Source organism: Lasiosphaeria miniovina (assembly GCF_030549165.1).
Source record: "Lasiosphaeria miniovina strain SMH2392-1A chromosome Unknown B0T26scaffold_6, whole genome shotgun sequence".
Taxonomy (NCBI): Eukaryota; Fungi; Ascomycota; class Sordariomycetes; order Sordariales; family Lasiosphaeriaceae; genus Lasiosphaeria; species Lasiosphaeria miniovina.
In genome coordinates, this window is record NW_026848225.1 from 2929241 (window position 1) to 2943929 (window position 14689).

At 53.6% G+C, this 14689-nt stretch overlaps 4 protein-coding genes across 4 annotated transcripts; all 4 read right to left on the reverse strand.

The window, feature by feature from the left end:
• B0T26DRAFT_426625 (uncharacterized protein) lies at window positions 1-2652 on the reverse strand. The gene is made up of 3 exons (XM_060434926.1): window positions 2597-2652; window positions 368-2540; window positions 1-293 (listed from the first exon to the last, which is right to left on the reverse strand). The coding sequence occupies exons 2-3, from the start codon at window positions 2274-2276 to the stop codon at window positions 154-156; spliced, it is 2049 nt and encodes a 682-aa protein (XP_060293146.1). The 5' UTR covers window positions 2277-2540; window positions 2597-2652; the 3' UTR covers window positions 1-153.
• A 573-nt stretch (window positions 2653-3225) lies between these two features.
• B0T26DRAFT_723278 (uncharacterized protein) lies at window positions 3226-5272 on the reverse strand. Its single transcript, XM_060442621.1, has 3 exons — window positions 5053-5272; window positions 4602-4991; window positions 3226-4544 (listed from the first exon to the last, which is right to left on the reverse strand). The coding sequence occupies exons 1-3, from the start codon at window positions 5077-5079 to the stop codon at window positions 3480-3482; spliced, it is 1482 nt and encodes a 493-aa protein (XP_060293147.1). The 5' UTR covers window positions 5080-5272; the 3' UTR covers window positions 3226-3479.
• Window positions 5273-8853: 3581 nt separating this feature from the next.
• On the reverse strand, window positions 8854-9924 carry B0T26DRAFT_805474 (uncharacterized protein; the record flags this gene model as incomplete). The annotated part of the gene is made up of 3 exons (XM_060447154.1): window positions 8854-9528; window positions 9588-9672; window positions 9764-9924. 3 exons carry the CDS (start codon window positions 9922-9924, stop codon window positions 9352-9354), a joined length of 423 nt encoding a protein of 140 aa, XP_060293148.1. The 3' UTR covers window positions 8854-9351.
• A 1481-nt stretch (window positions 9925-11405) lies between these two features.
• On the reverse strand, window positions 11406-13868 carry B0T26DRAFT_426779 (uncharacterized protein). Its single transcript, XM_060434927.1, has 5 exons — window positions 13616-13868; window positions 13337-13548; window positions 12870-13263; window positions 12553-12756; window positions 11406-12438 (listed from the first exon to the last, which is right to left on the reverse strand). The coding sequence occupies exons 1-5, from the start codon at window positions 13719-13721 to the stop codon at window positions 11870-11872; spliced, it is 1485 nt and encodes a 494-aa protein (XP_060293149.1). The 5' UTR covers window positions 13722-13868; the 3' UTR covers window positions 11406-11869.
• Window positions 13869-14689: the final 821 nt, after the last annotated feature.

Sequence of the window (14689 nt, forward strand, 5' to 3'; positions counted from 1 at the left end):
AGGAACACCTTCAAGCGGCGGTAGAAGTGCCACGCCGCTATGTGGGGGTTTTCCTTGAGGTTTTTGCGGGCGATGCGGGATTTGTTGACATCGTCGGCAGCCAGCCAGGCAGGGTAGTCTGGCATTACCTTGGCGAGAGACTCCCAGTGTAAATCAGCGGCTGAGAACGTTAAGAAGATGTGAGGGCAGTCGAGAGCATAACACATGGCTTCTAGTTGACGGCGTTGTTGGTTCCAAAAGGGCCGAGTACCACGGAGAACGTTTGACGACCTCACGATGGAATTCAGGAGGATCTGGCCGCCAAGGGAGTTAGAATCTAGGGCCTCACGTAACTGGTCGAGGGACTCAAAGCGTTCGCGATGCCCACTGCGATTAACCAGCCATTTGCTTTTCTTGTTGACTTGTGCCCGCATGATTGTATTGAACACCACGTACGGGAAGCGAGGGTGCCTGGCGAAGCGGCCATCGTGCCAAAACAATGCATGCTTAACCCAGGTCGACCAATCCACAGCTCGAACACGCGGCAGGGTATACTCTCCGAGGCCCCGGGGCATAAGCGTAGGCATCGAGAGACTGATAAGGGCGAGGCGGTTATTGAGGTCATTTAGGGGCGTTGACCTGACGCCGGGGAGCTCAATATAGTTGCGAATGGGCGGCTGTTCGGGGGCCAGCTCCCTACCGTGTACCTGGTCACGTAGTCGAGCGAGATCAGCCTGTGCAGGAATGAGGTTAGGTGCCGCGGCATAGTCGATAAAGTCGTCATCCTCAACCTCATCGTCACCGAGGACCTGCGGTACGGTAGGGACTTCCTCGTCAACCTCAACAACGGCGACCTGGTTCATGACGTTGCCGTCCTCGGGCAACTGTGCAAGGCGCTCGACGTCAACCTGAATGTCCGAATAACCACGGTGGCTTGCGATTAAATATCGTAACCAAGTCTCAATGGCAGCGCGGCGAACCCTGAAATCGGCACGAAAGCTCCTGATCAAATACGCGTTGTTGTTTTCCGACTGGCGAGGCCGCACTATGACGATATCGAGCTCCCGAGGGAGGCGAGGGAGCTGGTTGTAGAGGGAGCCAGTATCACGCAAGAAGCTAACGCAGTGCTTGCTATACCGGTATTGTTGACCTCGAACTAATCGAACATCTAGAAAGACGTGAACGCGTGCAATGAGCTGCTCCTCAACTTGTGTAAGCTTCGGCAGGTGATCCGGGACGTCACCGAGGTCCATGTTATTCTCGGCAGAAAAGAAGTTAGGCATATCGTCGGGCTTTCTATCGTCACGGTAGTGACAGCCCGCACATATACCACCGGTGATACGAAGGTTGTACCACGAGTGGCGACACCGGGGACAATGCTGTAAGGAAGACTCGCCGTCGATGCGAGCCTGGAAGGCTTGCAACAGCTCACGATCGGTAGCGAGGAGGGAATCAACCGCCAAGTCGTCTTCAAGGACCGGGTTTTCCTCCGTCGGAAATAGAGGCACGGCAGCTTCGGCGACAGGAGATTGAGATGCACGGGGACGGTACTGGCTGCCAAAAGCAGGACCACGTTGACGGCGGGGCGTAGGGCGAGGAGTGCCAGGCCCACTCATGTAGTCGCTTTGTGAGGTAGTTGACTGCGAGGGTGACATGCTTGATTGAAGTTCTGCATCACAGGCTCGGCAGTGATCACGGCCCCTGAATTCAGCCTCGGGGAAATACTGCCAACAGCGCGGGCACATCTGGCGGTTGTTGTCCTCCACAAAAGGATCTCCGGGATCACTACCTCCGGGATCACCGCCCGGCGGGCGAGCGAGAAGCTCTTGTGACGGCGGTGTTGCAGAGGGAACTTGTCCCTGCCGACGCTCTGATCTGTGACGCCGCTGTATGTTAAGGCGGTCGTCATGTGCTGCCTGTTGTTCGGGTGTATAACCCTCAACCTGACCACGCCGATGGAATATTGAGGTAAGGCGTTGAAAGCCGCTGCGAGGCTGAGGACTTCCGAGGGCAGGCGGCGCAGGGGATTGACCTCGGGGAAGAATGGGGGTAGGGGCGCGGGTGCGGCCTAGGCGAAGACTTCCGAGCCCGAGGGAAGGCCGGGGACGAAGACCGGGAGCTGGCCTCGGGGGGGGGCGAGCCGGAAGGTCGGCGAAGAGGGCCGTATGCCATTGAGGCGGCTCGAGAGGCACGGCCTTCAGGCGAGGACAACACGTCGGGTGTACGCTTAGACCGCGGGGCGAGGGCAGGCATATTCGAGAGGAGGTCGCGAATACTGGATCGGTGCGCGCCAACATTCAGACCGCGGCAAGTATCGCAATTAACCGTCAATACTCCTCTTCTTCCACCAGGCTTCGCAACAAAGTGCTGGTGATGCTTGACGAACCTGCAAGCACGGCATCTCTTGTAATCGACGGGAATCTCGTCATCGGGGGCCTCAATCGGTAGGATCGGGCGGTCGGGAGGAAGGCCACCACCTCCGCCTGGATTTGGTGGAGGCGGCGGGGGCTGTGGAGGGACCCCGACCGTAGCCATCGCGGTGGCTCGAAAAAAACGCGTTCCTGTCGATATATTAGTACGCATCAATAGCCCGATGATCTTGAAGCATTCGGCATACCTGTTCATAGCTGGAAAGGCGATAAATCGTGCATGCGATTGATTGAGGTTGTGTTGCGAGGTTGTAGGAGGAAAGAGGTTAACTTTTGGCGGGGGAGCCGATAAGAAGGTCGAAGCTTGAGCACGGACCAACGAACCCGGGTAAACCTCGGAAGTGGCCGGCTGAACCTCGGGACAGCGATTTACAGCCATTTTACCCCCTCAACACCAAAACAAATTCTCGTGATAGTTGAGTTGTCGATGTTCATGGTCTACTAATTGTTGGATTTCTAGGGGGCAAGCCCCCTAGGACCCCCAGTGCCTGCGGCGCTTTTTGCCTGCGGCGTCTTCCTTCTTCTCCCTAGCATATGCAGGTTACGTAGGACATCTACCAATTGGGAAATTGCTCCTTCCTCTGACACAACCCCGACACAGCAAAGCGGCATTTAACGGCTTAATAGGTCCGAGGATTGTCCGATCGACCAGTCCCTGTCCTGTATTTTGACACGGACGAAAACTGGCCAATCGCCGTGCGAGAAACATTCGGCACCCTCACGGTAAAGTAGAGAAGACAGCCTCTCTACGCCACCTACGCTCGCAAGCTCGCTTCGGTGGCTCCGTTCAGCTGAATTAACTAAAGGCATGGGCAACTTGAGAAGCAAACTAACTGTATTATAGCGATATGGCAAAGAACAGGGTTTCGCTAAAGCCTTGTTCTGGCTCTACAAGAAAAATGTCAATCGAGCTAATTAATTTCAGTTCTTGAGCTTGCGCTCATCGTCCTTCACAATCTCTCTCCCCCTTCTTATTTCCTGCAGTCTGAACCATACCGCCATAAACAACATGTCGAACACGGAGCACATCGCCAACCCCACCCCCAACTACCGAGGATCAATACCATGCAATTATACTCGCGGCCGCTTTGCCTGTCGCACAGGGGCGGCACGGCCGACACCGTGTAGCGTGCCACTGCGGCGCTTAGCTCCCCTAGCCCTGGTTCTAGAGGAAATAAGGGTAATTGCATCTCTGTCAGGGCTCGCTCCGACCAGCGGGAGGCCTAAAAGCTCTCTGCGGTGGAAGAATTCCCAAGAGAGATTGAACGTCTTGCTGTGCCGAGTAGCGCTCTTGTGGCCAAGGAATTTGCTCAGGTGCTGGCGCGTCGGACCCGCTGGGCCTAGCGCAATGCGAAACTGGTCGAGCGTCCACTCGCCCCCAAGTACGAAGCGCTTGATCATGGCGCGTACCTGGTCAACGTCGTGCCGGATTGCCGGCTTGCGCTGGAGCACGCCTTCGAGTGCGGCGCTCTCGGCCGGCAGCGGCGTCTTGGCGCCCGGTCTCACGACGGATCGCGAGAGAACATCTATCTCGTCCCAGTCGCGGTCGCGACGGAAGTTCGTACCCTCTGCGTAAGGCTTCAGGTCCACTGTGTCCTCGACTGCGGCCAGGGCATCGTCCTGCTGCTCCTTGCCCTTCAGCTCTCCGAGCCTGATTCTGAGGTCATAGTACTGGTGAAGGGCTTCGTGAAGGGGGTTCTTTGGCTCTGGCTCGGCTGGCTGCGGTTCTTCATCGTCCGGCGACAAATCTCCGCGGCGGATCGCGTCCATTCTCTGGGAGACTAGTTTGGAATATTGCTTGATTTCCGCGTTGGTCAGGTCTGAAAAGACGGCTCGCCGAACATCGGCCTTTTTCACGTTGCTGCCCCTTTCCAGCTCAGTGTTGATGTAGTCCATGATACAGTCGCGAACGTAGCAATTTGGCACGTCCTCGATTGTGTGCAGGTGGTCCCGCCCCAGACGACCACCCTTCACTTCACCCTTCCCGGGGCACCACATGCCGCTTTTGCCGCCGGCCGTGGAATCCCACCATGCTATGATGCCCTTGAGGTAGATAAGTTTGTCCATGTCAAATCCTGCTGCGAACGCGAGGTCGGCAAACAATCCAGCGTTCGACTTTATCGACTCGGGTAGTTGCTGTACATGGTCAGCAGCTATATTTTAGAAGTGTGTGGAAAGAATCGCCAGACTTACGGCCCTGGATTCCGAGAATATGGTTGCTGGGGTGGCTTTTGGGTTGGGGCGTTCCATTTTTACAGCCTCCCAGGTCTTGAAGTCCTTCAGCTTTGAAGTTACGTTCGCAAAGACCTTGTCGCAGATGTCAGCGGGCCGTTGGCTCCACCCGCAATGAGTTGCGTGGATATAGGCTCGCACGCCGCTGACGACATCTTGTGCGGGTACGTCTTTCAAGGCATATGCCGATCCACCTGGCCGGTGATATTTCTGCCCGCGCGCTACAATGCGGGCGTCCTGGCCATGCTGGCTGAGATAGTAGGCCGTGATGAGGAAGTGCTTGAGTTCGTCCAGTCGTTCATCTGTGATGGCCGTGTACGCTTTCAGATCCGCCAGCAATTGGTCGCGCGACTGCCAGGTTGCATCGGTCAGACTTGTTAAGTAATTGCCAAAATCAATGGCGAGTGCTTACCAGGCCGTCGCGTCTGGTTGAGGGCATTGCGAAGTTGTCTCATTTATTAATTGCGGCTTAAAATGGTGATGTGGCAAGTTGTTGACTTTCTGGAGAAGTTTACATTCCCAAGTCATAACGCGTCGAGGAGAAAACTGTCAGATGGAATGGCCTAGAAGGTTCTGGAATCTATGATGCGTAATCTTCGCCACTGGGTTTCGTCATGTAATTGCCACATAAGGAAGTATGAGAGAGAGTCTTTTGTGGAAAGACTGGAGGACGAGAATAAGAGCAATTCACTCTGATGCACGCAATCCTAAAGGTGCTGTTGCAGTCTGACAAAAACCGCCCGGACGTCCTAGCTCGAAAAGATCAACGGTGGTTTGAGAACCCAGCAACATGCTCACCCGTGACCTAGGGTTAGGGTTAACACGCGTCTCTCCACGGAAGGCACGAGGGACCAGGAACGCCACTTCAACAAACGAAAACCCCCGTCAAAAATACAGCGCTGGCACCAATCCAAATAAATGCCAAATCAATCAAATAAGGAAATCCGTATTTGCAGGCAAATAAGCCATTTTAGAGGTCAAATTCAGGCCAAATTGAGGGTCAGGTTAATTGGCATATTTGTAAATATTTCCCATTGGTTGAGCCATTTTTGGGCCCAATTTTCCGGGTTTTCCTGGCACCAGGGCAGTCCCTGACCAAGGCCAACCCTGCATTTTCTAGTCCCGGGAAAATCCTCGAATGCCCTGAATTCGAGTGCCGCCGTGCCGCTGCAATGCAACTATCGCCAACCGCTGTAAATAAACTGTCGAATCCTATCTTCCTGCAGCGATTTCCCTGCTTCCTTGGCTCCCGAGTCCTCGACAACATGCCTGCCTCCACCGTTGATGTCACGACCCTCTCGACAAGCCTCCCTACCGCCGAAAATCGTCCTCCTTCCCTTCGTCCGAAGCAATCACGAGTAGCCAGACAGTTCGATGCGCTCCTTGAAGAGGGAGTAGATCTCAAAGATCTAGCAGGAATTGAAGTCAAGGATTGGCCGAGGATAAAAATATCAAGAGGGTCCTTCATACCGGAAAAGTGGGCAGGAAAAACACCAAAAAGGACATCGTGGATTCGTGATCACGGCTACTAGGTCGCCCAAGTCATCAACAACGCCGTCATCGAGTGAGAATACTACTGGGCATACCACTATTGCGAGAAGCTGTTCAAGGCAGAGTCAACAAGCTCGGCGACTATACATTTGGAAAAAGACCACAAATTATACCTATCCAATTCCCAGTCTGGTATTGAGAGGCCAGGAAAAAGGCAACGTACGCTTGAAGTGGTCAATACGAAGCGCGCGAGGCATGTTTTACTACCTCACAAGCTCTCTATAGAAGAGAAGCTCATCGATCTAGTCGTCGGCTCGAACCTGCCTTTCAGCATCGTTGAGCATAAGGGATTTCGTGATTTTTGCATGAACCTGAATGCCGAGAAGACAGCCGCCCTGATTCCTTCCTCGCACAACACCATACGAGAGCATATTCGAAAGAGGTTTGAGGCTGAACAACAGGCCCTACGTGAGAGGTTAGCCGCATCGCCATACAAGAAGCATCTCTCATTCGATATTTGGACTTCCAACGCGACAGTTTCCTACCTAGCGGTCTTCGTGCATTACACCGATGTTAACAGCGCCGTACAACAAGACCTGCTTGGAATGCCGCACCTTCGAGGCTCTCACAGCGGCGAGAACCAGGCTCTCTACATCTCTCGGCTAGTCAACGACTACGGCTTCGCTAATAACGTTGGTTATTTTCAGTGTGACAACGTGGATTCGAACGACTGGGCAGTAAAATTTACCTTGGAGTCGTTAATTCCTGGCCTTGGCCGGTTTTCCCGGGATTCCTTAGCCACAAAGCGTCGTGTACGTTGCTTCGGCCACATCCTCAACCTAGCAGCGCAGGCCTTCATTCTCGGCAAGTCGACTGGCCTCGAAAGAACCTTTGACGATGACTTCATCGGCCAGTTACCGCCCGAGCAGGAAGAAGCGTTGTTGAAGATGTGGCGAAAGAGAGGGCCGGTTTGAAAGCTTCATAATGTCGTCCACTTTATTCGGAGGTCACCACAACGCCGGGATTCCTTCCTACAGGTCGCGCGCAATCAGCTCGGCGATGAAGATGCACAGGAATTCGGCACGGTTATATTTGACAGGTCAGTCGAAGGTTTACAGCTTTGTGGTGATAATTCCACGGGTTGGAATTCTGTTTTCTTCATGATCGAACGCGCGGTGCAATTACAGAGCCAAGTAGATTACTGGTGCCATAAAAATCAGAGCGAGAAGGACCCTCGGAAGCGTATGCCCGCCGCCGACCTGCTACAACCGAGTGACTGGCACCTACTTTCCCTTGTTTTGTCTATTCTTGAACCTTTCAAGAAGATTACAAAGTGGTTTGAAGGGCGCGCGGCTACCTTTCCTGAAGTCCTCGCTACACAGGAGTGGCTAATCGATCTGCTTGAGGATCGCCTTCGAACCCTACACCCGAACCTTGAAGCCATTACCGATTTTACCGGCGGCCCAGTACACACCCACCCAGAGATCACGGTCGCAAGCCAACAGCCTCTATCATTCGGCATAGACAACGACGATGACAACGGCGTGTTGTTTACTAGGGAAGCATCACAACGGTCGCAGCGTAACCGTCGTCTTCTTGCCCGGTTCGACGACTCGGTCATCGACCTACCCCGGCGCCTGCCGACCGGCCAGATCAGGCCGCCCTCCCTCGACCTTGTTGCCGACCTACCAAACAACCCTCCACCCTCCCCGCCGCCCTCAACACCTGATCTTGACGACGATCATCTATCCTTTCTTCGAACAAGCATTGGCCTAGCTATTCAGAAGCTCAGAGAATACGTTGGATTGATGGAGGAGAGCCCAGCATACTGGTCGGCCATGATACTACACCCAGGGCATAGGGAGAAGTGGGTAACCCAGTTCCTGGGCGGTGGGCGGGCCGAAGAAGCGATGAGGGCATTCCGGGGTCTCTACCAGGCCGAGTACGCCGTCATCCCTCTCCCGGTGCCGGTTCGTACGCCTCACGAAGGTCGAGGGAGTCATCTTATTACTCACGACTACCATAATGACCCTGATGACCCCAACCAGAAGGATGAACTAGCTGAATACCTTCACGAAAGCGTCAGGCGGGTGGATAATATACTGGCTTGGTGGAAGGAAAGAAGAGAGCGTTGGCCCCGGTTGTCAAAGATGGCTTTTGACTTGTTGTCAATACCGTCTATGTCAACAGAGTGCGAGAGGGCATTCAGCCAGGGAAAACCGGTCCTTGGCACACAGAGACATAGTATGGTCGACGAAGCCCTGAATTACCTCATGTGTACGAAGAATTGGGCAAGTAAATGAGGATCCTGAAGGTCAAGGGCTTTTTTCCGGTCTCAAAGTGCCATTCAGGGCTCGATTTCCTTGTTTTTTGGTGGAGCGGCAAATTCCGTCAATTAAGTCAAATAAAACCCACCCAATCAGAGAGAGCCTCTTACACAGATAAATACACCATTTTGGGCCTCAAATACAGTCAAATAAGGCTTCATATTTGGCCTGATTGAATTGATGCCAGCGCTGCAAAAATATGACCGACGCAAACTCCCAAACCTACATCTGCCAGCCCTTACTGTACAAAACTTGTCTCCCGAGAACACCCATGCTGTGATACACCAATCTGTCTTTGGGTGTTTGAATTTTCTTGATTGAGATACACAACACATTTTGAGTAACCCGGGCTATTAAATTCGATCAGAAGAAAGCCAGCTAAACATACTGTCCAAGGTGAAGTAACCGGATGGTACGATACGGGCTTAGAACTTGATTTGGCTTCGCCTTGATTGGTATTCGTGGTGCCCTGTCCTTGGTGGAACAGCGGAGAAAGCAGACCGCGAGTTGAAGGACACCGGGGTGTGGCTAACTGGCCATTGTGTAGCGTGAAGTTCTGGAGGTATGATACCCACCGCATACGGCTGCTGCTGCTGCTGCTGCGAGAGTTGTCATCATAACTTGGACCGGCGGAAGTCCACATCTGGGTACTGGACTGCTCCTGCCCAACCTGTCCAGGACTAAGATGGAACTGCCCTCCGAGCGGTAGCCATCCATCGATTGAGATGGTGCCAGCTGAGAGAGAAGCTCAAGTATAGTTTGCGCTCGTCTCAGTCAGGGTTAAAACCAACTACTGAGGGAAGGACGAGCAGTCCTTGGATGTAATCAACTGGAGCCGAGATGCGCTATGGAATGCGCGCAGCGAATCCGAGTCGTCCGTCATCTACCTGGCCTTATAGTGTCGGATAAGTCGCAGGATGGCCGTATAGTTTGCCAGCAGCTTGGACTGGTCGAATGCTTCGACCCGAGTAGGCTGGTTTCCGACCCATCAGGATCCGCGCAGCCGAGACGTATCCTGCATGTTCAAAAGCTCTGAGGTCGCCCGCTGATATTTCCTGATGCTTTTGACACTGTCCGCACAGGTCGCCCATTGAACGCCTCACAGCAAAACATATCATTGCAGACAAACATTGCCTGCCGCATAGGGAAGACGAGCCAGCGTCGAGATAGCAAAGCTTCCTGAAAAGTCCCAGTCCTCGTATTCCACTCTGATTCTAACACATGGTTCCAAGACTGAAAAATGATTTGGAAGAAAAGGACTTCGTCCAAATGAAGTACGTCATATTGTGGTCGCGGCGAGCTTACGCCGACAAGGCCATTTTCAGGCTCACAAGCGGCTGCGATGGTGACTTATAAATCAAGTCCATGTTTCCAACCTGCTGGGCCTTGTCTCGTTCGTCATTCTGGTTGACACAGAACATGTCGATCCACAGATAACGGTAGCCGAGCGACAGAGTCACCTCCATGCTGCCTCGCACAACAGATGGGCAGGACCTTGTTCGAAGGTTGGGCAGGCGGGCCGGTGGGATAGAGGGCCATCTGTAGCTCAGTGCCGCGTAGTCCACCCGCGCCGATTAGGTCGAAATATGGCTTGATAGGTCTCGCGTAAGAATTTGGTGCATCTCCTCTCTTCCAACCTGTAGCGTGCATACCGGATCACTGTGTCTCAGCTCGTTCTGTGGAACCGTCTCCCATGGCTCCCCATAGCCAGCTGCACTCTCGTTGAAGTCGTGAACCGTGGTGACGTCCACAGAAACACTCCCAAAGTCTCCCCACTCCGAACTGCGACTGTCGACTGGCCAACAATGAGCGAAGCGCGCAAGCCGAATCTCGTATGACTCGGCCTGTAGAGGCGCCCAGGTGATCCCTATATTCGTTCAAACGGTCATGCCGAACAGGCGGCAAAAAGGGCAGCAGGTGCAAAGCGCTTCCGCCTCTTCCCGCCGGCTTAAGGGTTTTCCACGTCGGTGTCCGTCAAAGGTGGTGGCATGGGTCCCATTCTTCTTCAAGCTCGACCGGATATCTATTCTTGGGCCCCAAGCAAGCAAGCAAGCAAGCAGCCCGGGGCTGATCTGGGCTGAGCAAAAGCGGCGAGGGCCACGTGGTGAGCGTAGCTGGTCTAGGAAGGGTGATGTCGGATTTTAACGTCGACTGTCGGAGTGAATATTCCATAACATATTTTCGGAAAGGCTCGCGGACTTCTAGATCCCAATTCAACTCAGCCAAGAGCAAAACATTTATCATTCTAATTTCATTTATACTAAAAGCTAGACCGAACATTTGTTCTAGCCTAGTCTCGCATTCTCTCACTAACTACATAAAACCTACTCCTCAAAATATCAACTACCCCCTAAGAATTAGACGCTAAATTACTGCGCCTGACTAATTAACCAGGGTAGGCGCACACGTATCCAACAGGAAAGCCCCTGACGGAAAGCAACGGAAAGCACTTCAAGGACCCCCATCGAGCATTCAGCGACCCGAATGTCGGGAGGCCGGGATATGATAAGGGTCCCCAGGTTTGCGAACTGTCTTCGCAATTATCGTCTCTGTGCGTATTCACGCGTCAGTTAAACCTCCGTGCGGTTCTACCCCTTTTTTCTCACCACCGTTCATAGGTTTGACTGTTCGTCTGGGTGGGGGAAACATGGGGAGGATGACTTACGAGCAAAGGGAGCAACTTCCGACGTCTGGTCCCGCGGAGCTAAAATTGCGATAACTGCGCAGCAAAAAGCCTACGCCAGCACTCACTCGGACACTTTTTCAAGTCTCGATAAAACAAGAGTACGAAGAGAAAGGGCGAAAAGCTTCACTAAGCGGTCCCCTTCAGGCTCACGCAAGTGTTTTGCATGGCCTTGAGATACTGGCAGGAGCCTTGCCACCAGGTCTGCTGGCACATGTAGATCTGTAGCGTGCGCCCCCTGCACATTGCAGAATGAAACTCAGCCCCAGTCGCTCTTTCACGGTGGGGGTTTTTCGTTTTCTTTTTTCGTTTGGTTTTTCTTTCTTTTTTTTTCGCTTTCTTTCTTCCTTCCTTCTATTTTCTCCAAAACCTACTGATTATCAAACCACTAAGTGAAGGAAGAAAAGGAAAAGAAAGAAGGGGATTAAAATTACCGGGGGTAGTAGAAAGAAAGAAAAAAAAGACGGCACCAGCTCAGTTGGAGACAGTGCTAAAAGCCCAGAATCTCCAACAGCGCGAACAGAAAGAAGGCAGACACAACGACCATAAGAGAGGAAGACGAGAACAGAGACAAGAGAGACGACGACGAGGTGTAGAGAGGAGACGGAGGGGATGAGACGGAGGGGATGAGATGGAGGGGATGAGACGGTGGAAGCCGTAGAGGGCTTAGGAGAAGGATTGGGAGAAGGGCTAGTAAAAGAACTGGAAGGAATGGCACTCGCATTTGTTCAGGTCGTGGCCGAATTTTTGGAATAGAGGTTCATGAACCAGGCCGCACCGCACTTTTCCGACGTCTTGCCGGGACACGGCATGTTGCACGAGGCCTCGCTGGCCTTGGTCGACGTTGTGCGGACAGAGTTGCCACACCAGCACTGCGTCCCGTACTCAGTGCCTGCATATATGTAGCCGTTCTGGTTGCACAGCCCCTGGCACAGGCTACCCGTGAGGCTGAGCCCAGAAGCTAACTTTACCTGCGCCTGCAGCCCGCGGTCCGTGTGGTCCGTATAGCAGCCTAGGCTGGCCCAGGGGGCGGTCGGCCCATTGAACGTCGAGCCGGGAGTGGCTGCGAGTGTTTTGGCGGGAGAAGATGGCGATGACGGAGGAGATGAGTTTGATTTGAAACCGTTGTAGATGGCAATCATCACCAGCCTGGTGCCGGCCGTGGCGCGCTGCCAGCTGAAGTTCACAAAGCCCGAGGCGAGACCAATGGCGGGCGTGGGAGGTGTGGATGAGCAGGTTGGCTTGGCCTGATTGGCAGTGGAATTGTATGGAAGGTTGCACCCAGGGAGAGTGGGAACTTTTAGGTGGGAGCGGGGATTAGTTGTTAGTATTCTTCACCAAGGCCGAGAACCGTGCTTGTTTTGCAGCACGACAGAAATGGAGGAAAAAAGAAAATCAGCAGACGACATACTTGGGGCGGCGACACCAGTCTCCTCCTGCGGGATAGCAGTTTCAAGCCGGCAGGAATACATGGCATTGTCGTTCCGGTGGGGCACAAGAGTTGCGCATTGGGCGCCATCGCCGAAAATGTTCTGGCGGTTCTGGCAGCTCGAATCGTTGAGGGCGGCCTGCAAGAGGTCACCCTCCCAGAAGCTGAGGTAGTCGGCATGCAAGCCTACGACACACGACACATTGATGTTGACAGTCAGCCAAGCCATTTTCAACAGTTGGGCATACCTGGGTGTTGATGCAGGATGAGTGTGGGCAGCTAGCTAATGGCGGTCTCACCGTATCCAGCCTGGTCACCGGTGCTGAGCATCAGCTGGTCCCACTTGAATCCCTTGGTCGCGTAGCCCATCTCGAGGTCGATCTGCATCATGGACACTGGATGCGACTCGGGGCAGGTCAGGTTACCGCCGTACCGGTAGGCTACATGACTCTTGTTGTCGGTACTGTTGAGGTTCTTGCCATCCCAGCAGTCGGGGAAGCTGACGGAGGCGCGAAGGAAGTCGCCGCAGTCGAAGTAGGGCAGATGATCTTGAAGGAACTCGCGGCCCGAGGCGAACCCGTCTTGACACCGGTATTTAATTTTACCAGCAGGGTCTGCGGAGGTTGCACCGGGATTGCCAACCAGCATTCGGAAGCCCCGGGGGAAAGCTGTGACATGGGTTCCTGGGGCATGCTAATAAGGAAAGATGATGGTGTCAGACTTTGTTCATGGTCTTGAGGGCTCCCGAGCGGGCAACTGCACCGACATTGTTGAGGTAGTAAACACGGGTTTCCTTCAGGGGGACCGAGGAGAAAGAGCCGTTGGAGAGCCGGGCCAAGAGACTGGGCATCCAGTAATTGGACTTGTTCTCCTGCACAATTATGGACGAGCAGTTCGCATTTGCCTGGATGTTGGGGGAAAACGACTGGCTAAAGGTTGAAGCGCCAATCACAGTGTGCAGGTGACCACTAACAACCCCTATTCCATTGAGTCAGCGTTTCCGTCTCAATTTGAAAGTCGGTGCAGAATCGGCTATCACACGTACCCGGCTGGACGATGGGATCGAACCGCTCCTGGGCGATGTGCTGAGCCTGAAGGAGAAAGGAGGTGCCGCCTCCGGCGAGGGAGGTGAGAAGATGGAAATATTTCATTGTGACGTTGCGAGGGAAGGGCCTAGACTCAACAAGGAGAACGAGGAAAATGAGCGAATGTGTTTCAGCAAAGACTGGACGAAGCTCGTGCAGTTCAGAACGAAGGTGAGTGAGCAATCAAGAAAAAAGGGGTAAAAAAGGAAAAGCGAGCTTGTCATGGTACAGCAAACGAGCACTACAGGCAGGCATCTCAGCTTCATATAACTAACAAGATAAAGCTCTCGGGCGGCCATGATAGCTTAATTGAGCGATCTCGTAAGATCGGACCGTCTCACTGAGAGGTGGCGGGCTCATCTCATCTCAGCGAGGACGGTCCAGCTACAAGGATTCGATCTGGAAGAAGCGTTGTTTGCTGCAGGCAGCTGAGCCACTGAGTGAGTTCGTCGGTGTCCTGTTCCTGTGAGACGGCGGCACGCAGCTGCGGGAACGCAGTCTCTGTATAAGACTCCATCATTACATAGACATGTCAAAACCCCCCGGGCCGGGTAGGCGGGGGTGGGATTTTTTCAGGACGTCCTTCGCATCTCTGCGGCGCTGGGTGGGTGTGAGTAATATCTGATTATGTGTTCTGGGCTAGACTGATGGTTGCTTTAGGTTAGCATGGTGGTGTCGAGTGAGATGCTTCGCCGCAGACTAGAGAAGATGGGGTGTGGCGCGCACAGCTGCCTAGCTCAGGGCAGACGCTTGATTTAGCGCGCCGTAAAGATTGTGTTTCACCTTCCATTTCCCCCAGCAGCCGCACCCGGGTTGGCAGAGGTGATTTGTGAACATTAATATCCCGACCTGGAGTACGATAAGTCACCTGGGAGAATTGCCCGACTATTGAATCACGACTGGATTGCTTGGCGTAAGATGCGTAGCGTCGGGCCCGAGATTGTTCAGACGACTCGAAACAGCCGAGTCGCTGAGTACGTAATGGAGAGCTAGGAAATCAAGCGTGCAATTGCCCGCTGCGTAAGGTTTAAGGT

Excerpts from the sequence above, each read along its gene's own strand:
- B0T26DRAFT_426779 (XM_060434927.1), bottom strand. The coding sequence starts at position 13,721 with ATGAAATATTTCCATCTTCTCACCTCCCTCGCCGGAGGCGGCACCTCC. Across the intron at positions 13,264-13,336 it reads GTGTTTACTACCTCAACAAT|CATGCCCCAGGAACCCATGT; the intron begins GTCGGTGCAGTT and ends TTTCCTTATTAG. Across the intron at positions 12,439-12,552 it reads GACTGGTGTCGCCGCCCCAA|TTCCCACTCTCCCTGGGTGC; the intron begins GTATGTCGTCTG and ends CCCACCTAAAAG.
- B0T26DRAFT_723278 (XM_060442621.1), bottom strand. The coding sequence starts at position 5,079 with ATGCCCTCAACCAGACGCGACGGCCTG. Across the intron at positions 4,992-5,052 it reads CAACCAGACGCGACGGCCTG|TCGCGCGACCAATTGCTGGC; the intron begins GTAAGCACTCGC and ends GCAACCTGGCAG. Across the intron at positions 4,545-4,601 it reads TATTCTCGGAATCCAGGGCC|CAACTACCCGAGTCGATAAA; the intron begins GTAAGTCTGGCG and ends GACCATGTACAG.
- B0T26DRAFT_426625 (XM_060434926.1), bottom strand. The coding sequence starts at position 2,276 with ATGTTGGCGCGCACCGATCCAGTATTCGCGACCTCCTCTCGAATATGC. Across the intron at positions 294-367 it reads CAAATGGCTGGTTAATCGCA|ATCCTCCTGAATTCCATCGT; the intron begins GTGGGCATCGCG and ends CTTGGCGGCCAG.